This window comes from Lampetra fluviatilis, chromosome 1 (assembly GCF_964198595.1).
Source record: "Lampetra fluviatilis chromosome 1, kcLamFluv1.1, whole genome shotgun sequence".
Classification (NCBI taxonomy): Eukaryota; Metazoa; Chordata; class Hyperoartia; order Petromyzontiformes; family Petromyzontidae; genus Lampetra; species Lampetra fluviatilis.
This window is the reverse complement of record NC_136275.1, coordinates 23,429,629-23,450,265: the sequence shown is the minus strand read 5'-3', so window position 1 is coordinate 23,450,265 and position 20,637 is coordinate 23,429,629. Positions and strand designations below refer to the sequence as shown.

Sequence of the window (20,637 nt, the reverse complement as noted above, 5' to 3'; positions counted from 1 at the left end):
GTGAACATGCGTTTAGATAATTTGGCTGCTCCTATAAATTCCCACATATGATAAGCCATTTCGTTGAGCTATCATTTGTGGCCAGGTTGCTTCTCAAAAAGAGCTATATAGCGCAGTGGGCCTTACCTGGTAACTAAAATAGTTAAAATAATTGCTTAACTCCAGCCCATACAGGACCAAACCCCCCACGGCTTCCCTTGCATTGTGCCGGACTGTCTGCTGCACTAGACCATGCTGTGTGTTGCTGCCGCACTTCATTGCAATACTGTCGCATCAAATCAATAGTGTGGCGTTGTTGTGCCATCAGTGTACAGTACTTCTATATGGTATAATTGATATACTAGCATAGCGAAGTATGGGAGGAAAAAAAAACCCATGACGAACATGGTGTGGGAAGATCTTCATCCTTTGCTGGATTGAGAATGGCTGGATTTTATTTATTTAAAAGTCAAAGTTCAAGTATCTCCCTGCTCAAGTGAGCAATGGGGTCGTGCTTACACTTAAGCGGTTGTGCTTTCGCTACGTTGTCCCTACCTGAAGAAGGACGCTTGTGTTACGCCCGAAACGTCGTGATTTAATTTAGTTGTTTTCCTTTATTATATTTTTTACCTACGTGACTTTACCGAAAAAACCAAAGAGTATGCGTGCTTACATCTGTTCGTAGTCACGAGGAATACCACATTCCCTTGGTGGGGCCCAGTAAACACATAATTGCTTGATCACTGTTGACTTGCCACAAAGTGGTACACATTTTATTTACCCCAAATGGATGATAGGCAAATTTATAATTGTCTTTTATGCAGGCATATTTATTGAGCAATTTTTCATAAGAGAGTAAACCAAGGTAACTGAAGAACACCCATACATATGAATGGATTGTAGGCCAGAATGTGTAAACATACTGTACGTCAAAGATATCTGCTTGCGAAATTGCCTCCGAAACGCTACTACCTCTTAGCATGAAGATTGGGTGTCTTGCTCTCGGTGTCAGCCGGGTTCACCAGCTCCGCCTCCAGATTTGCTTATTACAGAAAAGCACCGCTTAGCCGCGAAAGCGCTAAATGCCGTTTGTCCACAAAATGAAGGGTGACACCAATGGACACGGGCACGCATTGCAACAGTACCACGTATCCCCCTGCTGGGGGGACTTCTTGGTCTGGCTCGGTTCAGCCTTAAGTCTCAAATCACACAGACAATCGTGGGCAAAAAGCACCCAGCCCTTGTGCATTATGCAAAATAAATCATCAGCAGTGCGTGAAGAATGTCAGTGTGGTCAGAAACTGCTGGTGGTTTTTTTGCACAATGCGCAAAAGCTGAGTGATTTTTATACACGTTTTTGGGTGTTGTTTGAAACCTGTGATTTTCCCAGCCTACTCAAGGTTTCTGTTGTGCTTCTCATCATTTGCAGATTTGATCGGTTCAGCCTTTGTATTCCTCGCTTATCACTGATACGGTAGTTTGTCAGTTCTAGTAGTGTTACCTTGAATATTTTCAGCTACCAGAAGGCAATGTAGCTGTTTTTGGAAGGCTTTGGTAACTATCTTGATTTTTTATTCTGTTAATATATGTTGCATATGCATAGATACAGTATGTTATGTAAATTTTTTTTACGCGATAATGATATGCACTCGCAAAAACACTGAGTGAACATAACATGTTATACATAATATGTTTGTGACCTTGTAGGCACACAGTGTGTGCCTACAAGGTCACAAGAGTAATGTACACTTGTTACTTGTGTTGTTTATCTGATTGTGTCTATAATTATGTACATTTGTTACTTCTATTGTTTACATGATTATATCTATAATTTTATTTGCCTATTGAGGTTTGAAAGTATTGAAATTATTTCAAGCCAACCATTAATCTTATATTTGAAATTCTTAAACTTCATTACCATCATCATCCATCCTCATTGCCTTGCCTTTTAATACCATAGGCATCACAAATTTCAGCACATCAGTAATTGAATTGATGACGACACTGGGAGCACAATTCGAATGGGTGTTTTAGTAAGAGTTGCTGTCAGACTGAGAAAGCACCGGCTTTTTCACCCTGGCTTGCTGACAGCGATCGACGCTCAAGCAGTTTGCACAGCCTACTCTTCATTAATTCGGCTGCTAATTATCAAGGGTGCCACATCATCAATGCCACAGTGTAAGGATGGTATCATGCTGAAAATAAAGTCCACAGATAACAATCATATCGAAACGTGTCACACCAGCAGCACACCTTTCAGAGTACAGCCATGTGAAACCAATAATTCAACTCCTCTTTCTGTGCTGCAGACACATTCTTTTCACGGGGCAGCCAGACCACGCATTATGTGCCACGCACAATGTGCGCTATGTTCACCATGGCCATGCTGCTCCCATGTCTCTGCACCTACTCGCTACAGGTGCCTCAAGCCCAATGACCGCAAGTCGGGCAGCCTCTTCCAGGACGATCTGGTGTTGAACCAGGTGCGCTACCTGGGCCTCATGGAGAACGTGCGTGTCAGGCGAGCGGGATACGTGTTCCGCCAGCTCTATGCGCTGTGCCTCCACCGGTACAAGATGCTCGGCAGCCGAACGTGGCCGCATTGGAACGGCGAAGCCAAGTACGTCACATGCACCACGCATGCAGCTCATCGTGCAAACATTGTCACGGCTTGGTTGCCTTGGGGTCACCATATGGAAGGGTTATAGAAAAGGCCCGTTCTATTTTATGTTCATCTCGCGATATGGTAATCATCAGAATGATGACTCTCCTGCATTGGAATGTCTGGTCTATTCATTTTTAATTCGTGTTTTGATGTCGGAGGAAACCGGAACACCCATAAAAAAACTCACGTGTACGTGAGTATGTGAGGACTCAGTAGTCCACAGTGTGTGGCCAGGAACCCACTTTCTGGACTGTCATGCACTGGCCACTTCACAGTGCAGCAGTTTGGGAATTCCATGGCACACCGTGAAATTTTCGTGAGCCAATAACACGGCCTCCAAATACTGGGTTATGTGTGTGCACCACCACACCCAGCATAAAACATTACATTTCTGATAAATCGGACTTAGGTAAATTTCACGCATGATTAATCACACACAGTATTTGATTTACTTTTTATTTGTGAGCGTGGAGTGAACATGCGATCTTGAGAACCTGCCGGGTTCCAAATTGATGAAGCTGCACATGGGCCTCTTCCCATATACGCAGTCAATCGAGAATCTTCTGTGCTCTAAGAATAATGAGTTGCGTTGAATGGCGTGCGATGTTCCCCTTGGATCGCAAATGATTGTTCCCCACGCTATGACTGTCAAACAGGGAGGGGGTGAAAAGTATCCTGGTGGACCTGAAACTTCCCCAGGAGGAATACGCCTTTGGGATCACCAAGGTCTTCATCAAGAGCCCCACCACGGTGCGCAGGGTTGCTCACGGCACTCAGCGCACGCTCATTTGAATGACAGATTCTGGGTATGGGGGGGGGGGTTTAATTAACCGAATAGCACGGCCCAGTTAACCCATTGGTGGTTCACAACTTAGGCCTCTTGACCCTCCAACTAATGCCATTTTTCCACTGCCTGTGATCCATAACCTGGTTGGGTAGCGTGTAGTTCTATTCATTCCAAAGCAGGCGGTTGCGAGTTGAAATCCTAGTTGGGGGGGTTCAATGAAACTCCGAACGTCTTCTTCGTAAATCAAGTCAGTAAAGACTTTATAGAATGTCTACAGTGGTCATCTTATTAAGATCCAGGCTCTTGCCCAGAGAATGAGGAATTCCAACCACTCTCAAAGGGGCTGTCAAAGCAGATGCGTGTTGTCTCAGTGCCCGTTTTCGTAAAGGACAGTCCAGATGCCAGCACTCCTGACATTCCTTGATTTGGTACTGCCTCTTTCCATACATTTTTGATGGATTGGATATGTTTTGTCTGGAGAATTGGGAACGTAAAGATGACATGAATGACGGATAACTTATTTACCCATTTTGTATTTTGAGATTCCCCACCATTTAATTCCCGAACAAATGTAAGTCCTTATCCTGAATCAAAGTACAACCATTTTTACTTGTTCAGATACAGTTATCAATAAAAACATGGTTTGTAGATACACTTGCTATAGCAGCACCAAATAACTGTATATTCCATGTCGCCACCACAGTTGTTTCAGCTCGAGCGGAAACGCACGGAGCGCATGCACGAGCTGGCCACCCTCATCCAGAAGACGTACCGCGGCTACAAGTGCCGCACTCACTTCCTCCTCATGAAGAAGAGCCAGATATTAATCGCCAGCTATGTCCGATCACACCAAGTGAGTCCCGTTCATTGTACAGGCACGATCGGCCTCGAGCTCCTTTCGAGGATAATCTCACACACCACACACACACACACGTCATTCCGTTAGGTGGTACAACATTTAACCAACACCAAAGGAATGATGGGCTGAGTAAGCAAGGAGTCAGGATTTGAACTCTTTCATCCTTCCTTTTGAGCCAAACACTCTAGCCACAGTGCCAACATGTCAGATTGTGTGCATACAATAATTGGTCATTCACCAAAGTGGTTTGACAGCTGATAGTTTGCATTGCATAATTTGAGAACTCAAACTTGTGGAAAAAATGGGTAGATGGCAAATTGTAAGTAATCTTTACACTATACAGCCACCCACATTCAATTGCGCACATTGAAAATATCAGTATCAAATGCTTGCTATGAAAATGTCAGGAGTGTTCATAACCATGTTCACATTGTGTAGATATGAATAATTCCCAAAGGATTTAAATAAGTATGAAGCAAAATGCACACTCCATTGCAAGCCCTTACAGTGGTCATGAGACCAACTCGCCACTATTTCTGACTACATCCCAGCATGGATCACGCAGACATGCTCCGAGACATTTAGACTGTGTTACCGTTTATCTTAAATTTCACTGGAGGCTCTGTCGGAATTGGAGATTATACGATATGGCACAAAGCGACATTACTATTCTGGCTGAGTGGGAAGTCGGCAGTGCTTTGATCGTTGCAAGTGGAAGGAAGTTGCCTGCAAGGCGGCTGGAAGCAAATGGTGAAATCATTTAGTACCACTGAGCCAGTTTCCTTTGAAAGTATATGTTCCAGATTTTCATGCATTTTTAATAACACACGTCCACGCTGTAACAGTTGCTCAACTGTCAGTCAAAGAGTTACAAACTCTTTGGTTTTTTTTCGGTAAAGTCACGTAGGTAAAAATAAATAATAAAAATAATAGAAATAATAATAGAAATAAAATCATAAATCACGACGTTTCGGAGGCAACACAAGTCTCCGTCATCAGGTGGGACTGTCACAGCTAAATTTACTGTATCAAGTGAGGCAAAATTCCAAGAGACAAGCTCTTAAATACAAGTTAAGGGGGAGGGGTGGTCTTATCTGTATGTAAAGAGTTACAAGTTCAAATTCTGGTCATGTGTAAAAAAAAGGAGTATCACATTGTGGAAAGTCAACAAGTATTGTCCTAGCATCGAGAGACCACTCACATGCAAGATAACGTATGGCAATATACATTTTTACAAATATGATTTTATTAAAACTCACAGAAGGTCATTCGACTTGGTTGATTTGGCATGCAAATATCATGCTGGACTTTTTAGATGACTGGAGTCATTTGCCATTTGTTAATAAACGCAGCCGAAGGCAAATTCTATTATTATGCTATAAATAAAACGTGACACTGAAAGAAAATATAGGAAGGGCATTAGTGTTCATTCTTATATTGTCTGAGCATAATACTTAAGAGAAGCGTATTGCTTTCTGCAATTCAGTGTGTCTAATTGCTGCATCTGTGTTTGGCATGCAGCCTCTGCTTCGAGGTAATAGATGCCAGTTGAACAAACAAAACCACTTGTGAACTCCTGCTCCACATTCTTGGAATTTGTGTGGGTGAACGTGTTAAGAGCAGGCTGCCTGTTAGAAGCGGATGTTGAAGCAACCTAACGTGCACACCTTGTGGTTGTATTTAACATTTAAAGGCCACATTTTAGGAATTAAAGTGGTCTTTTGTTAAAGAAAGTTCCAGTGCATTCTCGTCAATGTCCCAGTTCAGTGACACATTTATTTTGTTCAGTATATGCCATTTGTTGTAGAGATAATTTAAGAGGCAGTGTTTGTATCATGTAGTGAGCATCTGTGTGTATATATATATGTGTGGGGAGCAGTGACGAAGTGGTGAGCACGCTGCGCTACAAACCTGGCAAGCCGATATCAATTCCCACTTTCGGCCAACACCAGTGACGATTATCTGAACTGGTCCTGGGCCTCCCCTGGGTCGACTCAGCCTCAAATGAGTACCTGGTGCAGTGTGTAAACATTGCCACTGGAAAGACAAAGGTGGTCGGGCATGGTGCTGGCCACCTACCTCATCATGTACCATGCCGGCCTTCATAGGTGCTCACTAACAGTCTGTTAAGGCAATATGGGGGATCTCAGTCTTTGTCTAAAAATGTCTACACATAACGTGTTGAGAATATTCATATTCTCAACACGTTGGAGTTATTGTTGCCTCAGAGGATCAAGGATTCTCTATCCACGAGCGAGTTGACCCACGTAGACATTATGAAAGAGCTTATGGGAAAACTCACAAGATATTTAACGTAGAGTTTGCGATTACATCTCAATGTCAGCTGGTCCATGTATCGTGCGAATGGCCAATGTGGCGGCGTATTCCTGAAGTAAGTTTTAGGATCCGTTCTCTTTACAAAATTATGCTGTGGCTTCCTGGATGGACCATGAAGCACGTGGTTAATTACACCAGTTCTGAGAAATGTATGTCGTTAGTTTGATAGCAATGCTTATGTCTGCATTGTGAGCGTGAACACTGTTGTTCTTGTGTATAGTCAGTGATTCCATGCTCAAATAAGCATAGAATGGTACTCATCCCACTTTGCAGCTCTGAGCCAGGGGGTAAACATCCTCTATTCCTATGGCGATGGCCTTGTGGAGTGTGTCATTAATAAATAACTTAATTAGTACAGATTGGAGCTCCTCTAATGGCTGTAATGCTTATTCCCCCGTAGCACCCCAAGGATTGACATTGGAGAAGCACATTGCCTTTTAGAGCAACCCCAACTGTGCCCGAGCTTTCAATTATTAATCGTCTCCGCTTCTTCGCTGAAGATCACCTCGCCTTTGGGCAGTCCCAGGAGCCGCCCCCAAAATTCGGCATTGGCTTTCTCAACGATTAACCAAATTAATTGCGGTCCCCATTAGCATTGCGTGTTGCTCTTTTCTAGGAACGCAAGAGGTACGTGAAGACTCTGGAGTGCATTGTTCTCCTGCAGCGCATTGTCCGCGGATGGAAGGTATGAGCGATGACTGCGTGCCGAGTTGGCTCGATGTGCCTGCACTAAATAATCACGGTTGTGTACTCTGCACCCGTCCCACCTTGCCAGTGACTCCGTCTCCTCCCACCAAATCACTGTTGGAGTCTCTTTGGTGGCAGAGGGTGAAGTGCTCGAGTTTATACTGCATGGAGCCACCGTTCAAAGCGCAACATAAAACGCATCCTAACAATGACGATCTCCCTTTTTCCAGCCGATGGGATTGTGTGTCGCGAATTTCGTGGCAATGTGCACATTTTACAAAAGGTTTCTTGTATGCCCTTCCTGCAGCTGTGTTCCACTGATGCTAGTTTCACAGCCAAGCCAAGCTTTATTTGTGGTGTTGCAGCACCACACCTCCGCGTGCATATTTTATTGACGGCCACTTCTGGTGTGACCTGCTGCACGCAGCGCTTCTTTCATTATTAAGTGACCAAGTGTCACTGCCCTCTCGATAGTGAGCACAACTAACAAAGCACAAGAAGCAGTTCTAAAGAAATGAATTAAATCTAGATTTAAAACCAATTTCTTAAGAACTGACTCATTTCTTTAGAACTGCTTTTTATGTTTAGTTTGTTGTTCTTCCCCTGCACCTCTGCTGAGCATGTTTGGCTACGTACGGTGCAAAATACATTTTACATACATACATATACCCCAACACATTCCTGCGGAGGGAGCTGGTAGGAACGTTGGGTTGCTCGGTCAATGGCCAGGGTCATCGGCGGCGTGGTGTATTCCACAAATATGCCTGACTGTGAGGGCGGGCACAAGCCGGCGAGAGTAGGTTAAACGTTGAGTTTTATAAGGGCACCATGGGGTGACCAGCCCCTCCCCACCCAGCCCCACCCCTCCCACCCCCCACCCAGCCCCACCCTCCCCACCCTTCCCTCCCCACCCAGCCCCACCCTCCCCACCCAGCCCCTCCCCACCCTCCCCGCCCAGCCCCTCCCTGCACGACGGACACAATAACCCACTGTGGGCTGGTGTAACCAGGAGGTTCCTACCAGTATAAAGCAATGCATTATCTGTTCCTTGACCCACATTGTATCCCTGTACAGCTGAGTATGAATGAAGAGCAGGTTTACAATGACAGTTTTTTTTTTATTGCCGTCATTGATGAGTGGAATGAGACCATAAGCGTCACTGCGTGTGGACAATCTCCCCACTCTGTGGATAAAACATTTCATTTCCTGCTGGTCAAACTTCAAGCAGGATCTATCACAGGTGCTGAATGAGCACCTTGTTACGTTTAAACTCATGACTTGTACACTCTGTTCGTTATCAGGAATATATTGGTCCAAAGTATTCACACGCAGAGTATGTGTTGAATCATAGTACCACTGTGGAATATCTTCCACTAACTATGAAAGGCTATAAGGTGTTTTCCATTATATGATCATAATGGACCAACTCTTGTTCTTTAAACTTGCTTTGAAGAACCAGATTAAGGATCTTACTGAGCAACATCCACGTGAGAATTGAAGCTTTCAAAGTAAAATTTGAAACGGTTTTGTTGGAACAAAGAAGAGGCTCACTATAACAGCATTCTAACAATGCAAATGTCTTTGCTGCACCCAAGCTGGAAGGAGCCCCTTTTAAAAACGGGACTCATTTCTCAACTTGTGTGTAATGACTTGTTAAGAATCACGTGAATATTGTGCATGGCACAACATTTTTCAGGGGGAAAAATACTGACAAAATTAGTAAAAGATCCTGATGAAATATGAGGAAACAATCCTGACAAATTATGAGGAAAAAATACTGACAAAATGAGGAAAAAATACTGACAAAGTGAGAAAAAAATCCGGACAAAATGAGAAAAAAATCCTGACAAAATATGAGGAAAAAATCCTGACAAAGTGAGAAAAAAATCCTGACGAAATATGAGGGCAAACCACTGAAACAGGCACCACCACACTCTCATTCTCAGCATTGAAGTGCGCTCCGACATGGGGAGTAGTTAAATTTTTTTTGCTTTGCAGATGCAGAGCGGGTAGTGTGGTGTTGGTTGAGACGAGCGAGGGATGAGTGGCCTCGGTAAACGAAGTGGGGTGTGGGGGGGCCCGGGGTCCCTTCAGCCAGGGGACTTTGCCACCTGCTTTTGGAAGCTTACTTATCAGCTTGGTGATCGATGCATGTCCAGTGAACCCAAGGGCACCTGGACAGGAGGGTACACAATGGAACACACGCCCTACTATACTGGAAGATGTACGGGAAACACACACGTGCATAGCATTGCGAACAAATGAGTGTCAATGTCGAAGTAACATGCTACAAGATCTGCTCAATTGAAAACAATTACACTAAGGCTTCAGTGACCTGACCTACAATGTCAAAACTAGAAAACATGCACCATTTTCTTATATTTAACTGTCAAACTAATTTCCTGTTAATGTTTCGGTACAAATTTCACGTGAGATCCAACAGGTATTCCTGCACTTTCGTTTCTGCCCATATCTGTATGGCTGATGAAAAGTAAGATAAACGAAAATAGCATGTGTCCACACCTCTGTTTGGAGTGGTGTTCTAGCGATAATTGCATTGCGTGATGATGCTTGCACCCAAGTAACAATTGGTGTCTGACCTGGCCTGCGTATCATCATTGGTCAGCTCAGCCTAAAATGAGCACCCCAGCTTAGTCCATCAATATATCGTAAGCACCAAGGATACAAAGTTAGCTGGGTATAGAATTAGCCAAGCCACATTCTCGACTGCCATACCACCGTTAATAGACGCTCACTAACTGCACTTTCTGCATTGGCTTTAAAGCTTAACAAAGGCCTACTTCTTTTATCTGTGCAATATTTACGTGTTTTTCACGTCTGCCTGCGCACATCTGTGTCCATCTGTCCATGCAGTCGGCCTCTGTGTGTCTCTGTGTGCCCATGTACCTCGTGGCTTGAGCACCCATGTGCACTTGCTCAGCCCACCCGTGCCTCCGCCGCCGTTTCTTGCCTCTGTCTCTTGTCTTTCCATCGACGTGCGCTCGCGCTCGCCGCCGTGTCCCCCATCGTGTCGCCAGGCCCGCAGACTCCTGCGCCACCTCAAGCACCAGAAAAAACTCAACGACGCCGCGACCGTTATTCGCGCCTACTGGTGTGGCTTCCAGGTGAGGCCGCTTAGTTCCATGCCAGACCTCTGTGCCCTGCTGCACCCCTAGCCCCTCTACCGGTATCACTACACTGCTTCACATGGCCCAGGGAGTTGCATCAACGCTGAGAAGGATTTTGCATGGCTTTGCATGCCAGGGCCGTTGTAGCTGGTTTGCCTTCATGGTTTGTTTAACTGCGTAAAACGAAGTGATCTGTAACCACTAATAATTGTCACGATCCATGGGCAGATAGGTGTTCACTGCACATTTCGACGTGATCTGTAACCACTAATGTGATCCGTAAACACTAACGACTGCATTCATTTCAAGGTTTCAACGTTGGCAAAAGCAGACCATGTGACTAACCACATTCACGAATTCAGTAAATCTAACCTTGCATGGTAATGTGTAACTTGCATAGCTCTATCATTAAGTTGTATTTTGGTGTCTTCATTTTACCATGATGTTTGTCTAACATTTCTGTTGACACATTGCTTTGTTATTTATGGTTGTGACAATGGTTTATTTCACCTCTTTACACTAACTGCATGTGAATGAATGCAGTTTTACTTTTCCTCTACAGGTTTTCTCCCCACAGATTACAATGTCAGTTTCCCCCCACAGTTTGGCTTTCCACAAGGAGTGGATTACCAAGACTAACGATTTAATCTTTGACAATAACCATTGCGTTTATTTATATTGCAGTACTTGTTATGATTCGACAAACAAATTCACCAATCACTTTTTTATTTTATTGACAATTATTAACCTCACATTTGTTCATTAGCATTTTCCTCAAATACCACGTCAGGTTATGTAAATGCCAATAATATATAGTCAGTTCAGTTACACTCTGAAACGTGCCAGAAATGTATACCACTGAACTAGGCATTCAACAGCATAGCATATTTTTCAATTCAATTTTGTCCATTTTAAAGCATTATAAGGCTGCTCTGACTATAGAAAAACCAGCACGTGTATTTATTGTTCAGTTTATTTTCGTGACATTTGCATGCGAGGAGGAAAAATTGAAGATTTGCCTGAAAAAATTGACTGCCAGTGCAGTTTAGCAAGAACAGTGGAATAATAAATACAGCCATTCCACGTAAAAAAGACGAAGATGTATCACTACATTGGTGCTTGTGTTAGAGAATGATTTGTGGTGACAGCTGTAACAAACTGGTAGAGCAAGCTGCTCCTACTCCTGTGCTCTGCTACCTTGTGTATGCCATTGCATAGTAAACCATGGCTCCCTGGATAATGGTAACGGTGAACTGTCGCCCTGTGCACGTGGCACGGTGGAACTCTTTAGTCGTCTAAATAATGCAGTACCTGAATTTTTTTAGCAAAGTCAAGGTCCAAATGTCATCATGGCCAAAGCCGGTGATGCCACCCTACCTCACTAATTCATTCTACCATCTGCCAGATCCTGTAAGCTGCTACAGAGTAGACACATGACCTGCAAAATCTACCCCAACATATCCCACCATATGGTCTTAGGCCTTACCCTTGGCCTCCGGACTCATGGAGGCCCTTCCAGCGTCCGTCTCGGCAACCCCCCCCCCACTTGCCCCCCCAGTGCAACCTGTTTTAGTTTTATTTCCCAGTCATAGCTGCAGCATTTACCTGCCATGTTTCCTCCAGATGTGTGCATTGCTCATCCTTTTCTGCCACTACATTCGTAGCATCTGCCTCAGACACTTGTGGCTCAAGTTCCCAATAACTTATTTCCAAGCCGCTTGGTTAGGGTTCAGCTCTCTGATCCATACATTAATACAAGTGGCACCCCTGCCTCATGCACCATTTTGCTTACACTTAGATTTATCTCTTTTTCCCTTCCGAAGTGGTTTCCCTAGCCCCACTACACGTTTGCCCTGCTGAAGCAAAGAGCCTCCTTGACCTCCTTCTCACAGCCACCTGCATTACGGACATTATTGCCCAAGTACACAACAAATTCATGTACCATATCAACGTTCTCTCCTCCTACCAGGACCTGTCATCCTACTGCAAGGACTCCCGTTTCTTATATCTTATATTTACATCACGCTTTTATCCAAGCCACTTTACAAGGGTTATGAATGGTAAAATTAGGGTAGCTAAAAGTGATATGGTGAATAGGGATGGGGAGGGAGGTTAGTGGGTACGGGAATTAAGGGGGTACCTCGGGGTGGAGGGATGGATGGGCCAGGGAGAAGAGGTGGTGGTGGTCTTGAGCGAGGAGCGGAAACTAGACAGTGATGGTTGCTTGCTGCTTAATGCGGAGGGGAAGTTTGTTCCATTGCAAGGGGGCAAGTAGGGTGAAAGGAGCGGAAACGGGGATTGTGCACAAGGAAGAGGGGGGGACGGTTAGGAGTAGTAGGAGAGATTGAGAGCGGAGGGGACGTAAAACGATCCCAGTGTCCAGTCACAGTCTAAAACTAACACCAATTCTATGGCTCCAAGCCAAGGTCCTAGTCAACAGACCTGCATCATCTCTGTAGTCCCTCACATTAATCTTGCCTGTACAAAACTCCTGGATTTTCTACTCTGCTCACCATAGTCGTGGTGTTTATGAATACAGAGTCAAGCTCAATAAAACAAACGATGGGAGGCAATAATATCACCATGACAAACACCTGTCCTAACATCCAATCATTCCGATGTCTCGCCCCCAATTCATACACAGGCCTGAGTCCCATCATACATGTTTTGAAGCAGCCGACATATCTTACTTGGGACGCCATAGCAAGCCTAACAGTTCCCAGAGGCCTTTCTGGCACACAGAATCGATGGCTTGCTTAAAGCCCACAAAGGAAATCTAAAGGTTCTCTCCATACTCTCAACTCTTCTCTATCTGCCGATCTTATCACTTGCAGCCCCTCGCAGATCTAAGTCCACACGGATTCTCCCTTAAGTAACTTTATATTTTGATTATTTATTCTATTCATAAATATTCTGGTGAATACCTTCCCGGGAATGCTCAAGATACTTGTCCCCCAAGAGTTACTACACTCATTTATATCGCCTGTCATATGCAGTCTTATAATTGCATTCTTCCAGTCCTGTGACGGCTGTTCCCTATTCTAGGCAGTTTTAATGACCATGTGTAGCTCGTCCAATAGACAATTGTCTCCGTCAAACTTGATTTGAAGCTTTCGTGACTGCAGGAATTACTCTTTGGTTCTTTCGGTAAAGTCACGTAGAAAGAAAATAAATTAAATAATAGAATACGACATTTCATTTGCAACACAAGCAGTCGTCATCAGGTAGAACTAGATTTGAGAGAGAGACAAAACACAGACACGGAGACGCACAGACAGACATACAAGCAGAGAGAGACTACACAGAGACACACTCTATGTCTCTATGTTGTGTGTCTCTCTCTGTGTGTCTCTCTCTGTGTGTCTCTGTGTTGTCTCTCTCTGCTTGTGTGTCTGTCTGTGTCTCCGTGTCTGTGTTTTGTCTCTCTCTCAAATTGAGTTCTATCTGATGACGAAACGTTGTATTCTATTATTTATTTTATTTTCTTTCTACGTGACTTCACCGAAAGAGCCAAATAGTAATTGTCCCTTTCTTTCAGCCTTTGTTCAGCATTGCAAGTTTATTTCTATACCCCTTAATGGCTATTACAGCACGCACATTTGTTCAGGTATTGATTACATTTATCATACAACTCAAATCACCCATAGCATTGCGTGGCTTTTAAATAATTGAAATCTATGCACACTGATGTCCGTTAATGTGAGATCACTTTTAAGTGCTCCGAGCCAACGTGTATGAAGCTTTAAGCTGTGCTCTTGAACTTTAGTGTATTCGGAGTGTTTGTGGCTCTACGGCGTGACGGCTGGATTCTAGGTTCGACGGCAGGTGAATCAGAGGAAGGAGCTTGGAAGACGCAAGCATGCAGTGGCTGTAATCTGGGCACACTGGACAGGGCACAAGGTGGTGTATCTGCAAAGCTGTATGCTTTGTTCTGCCATGTTTTACTGTGCTGAGCTCACGTGTATGTTGCTGTGCTGTTCTATGCTGCTGCTGCCGTGGGCTGTGCTGTCCTTTGCTTAGCTCTGCTATGCAATATTAAATTGCGCTGTGCTTTGCCGTGCCATTCTTTGCCTCACTGTGTTGACCTTGTTAGTCATTGCGTAGACTCCAGTGAGGTTTGTGAAAACCACAAGTGTTTTTTTTTATGGATTAACTTGCACCATAAATAATGTAATGCACCTGACTCCCACACAGCAACTTGCCCCTGCAGCTAAGCAGTTTGATATTCTGACACCTTAGAGGTAACAAGTTCCAACTAAAATGTAATAGCATTCTTTGCTTTCAGCCGACCTGGTGTTTTGTGTTGCAGGTGTTTTGTACGTAAACATTGACACTTGAGTGCTCATCCAAGCTCTTGTTTGCTCTATAATGCTTTCCCGTACATACATGTGGATTGGAGGCAAGGTGGCTCTGTATTAATCAAAACACTTCGACAAAACATTGTGCAGGTGTGATTGGTCTACGGGATCGCACTGGTTAAATGAGTGAAGAGAACGTTCCACCTTTTGTAGGAATTCTCTCGGGTGCAGATGTGTGTAAGGTATAAATCGCACAACCAGAGGGCTGCTGATGTGCTGATCTGGTCTATTACTTACACTTTAGAGGAAATGCTGATGTGGGATCCCCTTAAGAATGTGCATCCATGCAGTTGACATCACCTCGCATGTAGGCATTGCTTCAGCCTAGTGCATTGACTTTTGGCGGTCATGTGAGGTCCATCAAATAAAAAAAAACTTGAACAAATTGTGGGGTCCTTGAACAGCATTATCTCTGTATTTAACTTCCTTTGTTAATCTAAATCCACGTGTGTGTAAGCATAGTTAATGTTATGTCAATACAAACATTACTTTTCTGTACACTAACCAAATAACAATTCCTCACCTTGTTTTCTTTTTCAGGACATTTGCATGCTTTGTGACAATACCAATTTCAAGTGCGTCATATTGTCAACAGTTACATTTCCTTTGCAATGTGGGAGAAGGTTGACTGATTTTAAGCAACAGATTTAAATCCACGGAGATAAAAAAGAAAGTGAACGGATGCCACCACTAAATAATTTAATAAATGGCGTTGTCATTTTGCATGAGAATGCAAGTTGGTCGGCAAAGTACAAACATAAAAGAGAAAAGGCAATATGTGATACCACAAATCAACAGCTTTCAATTTAAATCATGCAATGGAGAGGCAGACGAGAGCAAGGTGGGATGCTTTTTCAAAACTCCGTTTGATGATGAAAGGCAACAAAGCCATGTGCCTGGAGAATGAAGTTTACATTGCATATTACTCACTCGTCATTAGAAATAGATCAGCAACATGAACCCGGACAAAGGAAATGTAACGGCAAGCTGTAAAGTATGCAGAGAGCCATGTAGCGATGCATGCTTGAAATTACACTGAGAGAAAGACAGATTAGGTAACAAATGCAAAATAGATGCATCGTATTGACCGGTCTGGAAAGTAAGTGGGCTTGTGCAGGACACTTCATGAGAATGCATGATAGCCGATAGACGAGACCAGTCGTGGAATGGGAGCCAAAGGAGCAAACACGCTTGAGATGATGAGCACCATTGAGATTAAGGGAATGAGGCGAGCTTACATGCACATCGCACGCCTGAGGCAGGGCAACAGGGTGGGGAGGCCTTCATCCAGCAGCGGATAAACCATAGCTAATGATGTTGAATGTGTTCCCATACAACATTACATTTATTTACCAACTCCTGTATATCCAACAATAAGGTCCTGTGGGATATTGCAGTGTACATTAGACGGGTAATATTCTATTACAACTCAAACGTAGTTGTGAATTATCATTAAACTGGAGTTGGGATTAACACCATGACTTGGTGACACAAAATGGTGACATTTTGCTCAGGCTCTATACAGTCATAACATCCACTAAGAATAAGCATTTCTCAGGCCCTACACTTCACAGAACATTTATTACGTACATAATATATATTTTAATTGTGTTTTTTTCTTCCAGGCATGGACCACTGACTAATGCCCGTTTAAAACATTTATCAAATGGAATCCATACATTTATCGTACACATATGCATACACTTATGTATTTCATGCCCATAGTTGCATTGGCATTTTGACTCTATAACACAAAGCTCTATCATATGGTACAAGACTGCGATGCACATAGGATATTGAAAAACGAGGATGCACTGAATTCATTGTGCATTCTGTAACCTGGAGTAAATTACGGAGCCATGTGACTCAGTGGTTCCATCATTTTCATGCATGGAAAATTATAAGTCACACAAGAATCCGCCTCTATTTGTCTCGTCAGATAATTGGTAATTGGTGGTGTGTGTAACACTTGCTTACCATACTCTTTGATTATTTCGGTAAAGCCACGTAGGTAGAAAAAAAAATCGATCACAACGTTTCGATCGCCACACAAGCAATCGTCTTCAGGTGGGAGAGAGAAACAGGCTGCTGAAACAAGTCCTGATTATACATCGTTGAGAGGGGTGGGGGGGGGGTGCCGCATCGAGCAAGAGGGTGGGGGCTAGAGATTGTGCCTAAGCAAGTGTGAAACCATAAAATGGGAACCGTGATGGGGGGGGGGGTTGATGCAAGAGCTGCCAGAGCTGAGGAGGTGGCCATTGTATTATGAGAGATTAGCATGTCAATGTTAACGAACCGACGCAACGGTGGTTGTGCTTACTAACTTTCGCGTGTCTCCCCAAGAAAGAGTGATAGTGGATTATTGTAGTGTTGCCAGATGCACTGTGTTCTGGCGAAGGAACAGCAATTTCAATCCTTTAAGCTGCTTCTAAGAATCGCTCTTGTCAACACGTGTACCCCGACCCCTGACCCCAACACACCTGTGCAGGTGCGGAAGGCGCATCGGAAGCACTTCAAAGTAAATGCCGGCAAGAGGATTTACGATTTCATGATTCTCTGCATCGTGAGTACAAGCCCAAGTGACAGTGTAACCATTGTAAACTTCTGATCCCAGCAACTTGCGTTCAATTTCCAGTTATGGAAAATGTCAGTGACATGTGGTAGCTGAACCTATCCTGCCCTCTCTGTGCTTTAATGACCTGAAAAGCTTTTCATTAGCAATGCTTTCACATATAATCTATAGAGCATTGTCTTGTGTGTGCACATGCGTGCACATTTATGCCTAATATGATGTTGATAATTACAATGTTCCATGGCTTGGATTTGATTCTTAGCTGTTCAGATAAAGATAATATATGTTGGTAGCAATATCTGGCATAAATGCATTCTGTCTTACTTTAATTATTTTAATAAGCAACTTCAAGGTCCAATCCTCTTGACATCAATTGGAAATTACCTTTTTAATGCTTTAACATTTGTTTGCACCCAAAATGAAAATTAATTAAAACATTATTCCAAACGTGTGCATATATATATATTCAGGCCCCATTCAGAGCTCAAAAATTGGAAAAAATACTCAGAGGTAATAAATGAACAGCTGGGAATGTTTGATAGTAAGCGGTGAAAGTGCCCTTCCTGAGACGTGATCTCTCCCATCGTTTGTGGGCAGATGAGGCGATACTTCCTGCGTCTGCGGGACTCACTGCCCAAGCTGTCTCCCACGGATCGCAAGTGGCCTGCCTACCCCAACATGTTCCTGGAGCCTGCAGACCAGGAGCTGCGACGCATGCACCACCTGTGGAGGGTCAGTGCCGCACATACACAATATGCTTCGCAGCTGGCTGATCACTCAGTGGGAAAATACAAAACTCTTTTTTTTTTACCGAGGTATAAAGTCCAAAACCTGAGTTCCAGTGAAACCCCGATTATCCATGGCCCGATTATATGCAACTCGCATTTTCGCAGCTCAAAATTGATCTATGAAAAACTTCTGTTATCCATTCATTGATTCTCCCTATTATAAGTGATTATTCCACAGATAAGAGTGGTCACTTGGCAGCAGCGGTTGTTTTGCTGGCACTATATTCACTCTACAGCAAAGCCTCTCAGAGCACGGACTCATTGAGTGATGATTACACCACTTCAGTGTCGGTGCTTATTCTGCAGATGTCGGAATAGTTTTTTGGAATTCATATTTACGATGCAGTAATTCATTGCAATTGTCCACTCATTTATTTAGTACGCAATACTCAAAAGGACAGAATTGGAAGATATTTTTTTGTGACCATTGCTGCGCACTGTGTAATTACAATAATAATTAAGATCCTCAACGTTTATTAACAGGTAAATTGACTATTTTTTTGATGCTGTCAACTTTTGTCACCTCTTTTGGAAGCCTCATATTGGGTAGTGTACAAACACACATAACTGTAGGCGAATATATATCTTTCTGTCAGCATTCACATTATGTCTATTGCCAAAGGCTACAAAGGTATTCGATGGAACAACAGGGACTTAAACATTTTCCAACAGCTAGCTAGACTGAGTCACATGCTTCCATATGCCGGTGAGTGGTTAGTGTCGCGGTTTGTGTGCTGCTCTGTGAATCCGGCGACCCGAGTTCGATTGCCGCTCATGGTCAACACCAGTGACTATTATCTAAACCGGTCCTGGGCCTCCCCTAGTTAAAATGAGTATCTGGTGCGGTGTGTAAACATCGCCACTAGGGCGACAAATGCTGCCGGGCATGGTGCTGTCCACCCCCCTTGTGTGCTGTTCCGGCCTTTATAGATTCTCACTATAACAGTACTTGCCCCAACAGTCTGTTAAGGCTATACGGGGGATCTTTGTCTGTGTCTACAGTGCAAGGTCTACCGCAGCAAGTTTGATGACAAGAAGAAAGCCATCTTCGAAGAGAAACTGTCTGCTAGTGAGCTCTTTAAAGACAAGAAGGCTCTCTACCCAACCACGTGCGTGTGACTACAACGTCCTGGACACTATTCCTTTTTTTCCCCGAGGGGTTCATTTGCCACTTTCTTTTTACCCAGTGTCATTAAACTTCTATTTTTCACACAACCATTATGGTATATGCAGTGCTGGCCAGTGGGTGAATCTATTGGTGGGGCACAGAGGCCAACATTGGTGGGGGACATAAGCCAGCAAGGGTGGGATGAGGGGCGAGGGGTTACAGGGGAAAGGAGGGAGTTGTGGGTCATGCGTATGCCGTTTATAATCTTCATAACATGCAGGAAAGTATTTTTTTTCACACCACTGGCACCCAAACGACGGGCCGTCATCGGGTATATATCTAGCAATGGTCCTATGAAGATCTTCAATGTATTTTGATGTTTGAATGTGTATTGTCAATCTTTTATAATTGTATACTGTTGCAAGGAATTGTACTTTGTGTGTTGTATTTTCCCATGAGTGAATCCGATTCCAAGTGCAGCATCTTACAATTGGTTGTCCTCTAGAATGTTCCTCCACTCGTCTCCCATCACTAGTTTTCTATTGGTCAACCCTAGCGGCCATTTATATTGTTGCAGTGCAATACATTGTCAATAGCTCAACAACTTCCTACCCATTTGTTCAACATGGATGAATTGGCTATATGCCCCCCTAAAAATATAACACCTGCCACCTGCAGTATTTTGAACACGAGCGTATACATTCTTTTGATTCATATGTAAACAATTTTACAGGCACAATAATGGAATTTGTAGTGCAGGAAATAATAATATCATATCCAGTATATCCAGGCAAGCCTCGCTGGGTCTCACTACTCTACTCTTTTGCAGGAGAGTCCTGCTTTTGGATATTTGGACATATTTATTTGGCAATTATTGTTTTACATGTGGGAGAAAACTAGACAATCCAGAGTAACCCTCATACGAGGGGATGACACTCAGATATCCACACAGGTGAGTCAGGACGCAATCAATGGCTGTTGCGTGTTTCTGGCCACCCATGGCGGTTTCACAACTCTCGCCTCTATATAGCTGGATTATATGCACGCAACAACCACGGCCCGAGATCATCACGTTACCTCAGTGTTGGTCACCTTCCCCTGCACAGGGTGCCGCAGCCCTTCAAGGGCACTTACCTGGATATGACCAAGTACGACAAGCTCGCGACCGCGGTGCCAGGCCCGCACATCTTTGCCGAGAGCATTTTGAAGATCAACCGAGGCAACGGAAAGGTGAAGTTGTTGGCGCCTTATCGGTTGTCGTACTTCAGGCACGAGTTGCTGCTTCAGTGAACACAGCATTTTTAAGAGTTGCGCACCGATTATTTATTGTTTAAGTACTATCGATTGACTTTGAATATGAGCATTAATG

General features: G+C 43.7%; 1 protein-coding gene across 5 annotated transcripts in view; it reads left to right on the top strand.

Moving 5' to 3' along the window:
- The window catches only part of LOC144934146 (unconventional myosin-Ib-like), a 116,500-nt gene that overhangs the window by 93,563 nt on the left and 2,300 nt on the right, over positions 1-20,637 (top strand). The window contains exons 18-27 of one of the 5 annotated variants that reach the window (XM_078859639.1): positions 2,399-2,599; positions 3,301-3,394; positions 4,135-4,284; positions 7,244-7,312; positions 10,353-10,439; positions 14,256-14,342; positions 17,289-17,363; positions 17,970-18,104; positions 19,163-19,269; positions 20,375-20,498. In XM_078859639.1, coding sequence (XP_078715765.1) covers positions 2,399-2,599; positions 3,301-3,394; positions 4,135-4,284; positions 7,244-7,312; positions 10,353-10,439; positions 14,256-14,342; positions 17,289-17,363; positions 17,970-18,104; positions 19,163-19,269; positions 20,375-20,498 — 1,129 coding nt within the window. Of the gene's footprint in view, positions 1-2,398; positions 2,600-3,300; positions 3,395-4,134; positions 4,285-7,243; positions 7,313-10,352; positions 10,440-14,255; positions 14,343-17,288; positions 17,364-17,969; positions 18,105-19,162; positions 19,270-20,350; positions 20,499-20,637 lie in introns of all 5 variants that reach the window. The other 4 variants (XM_078859630.1, XM_078859658.1, XM_078859647.1 and 1 more) reach the window with 4 other exon arrangements.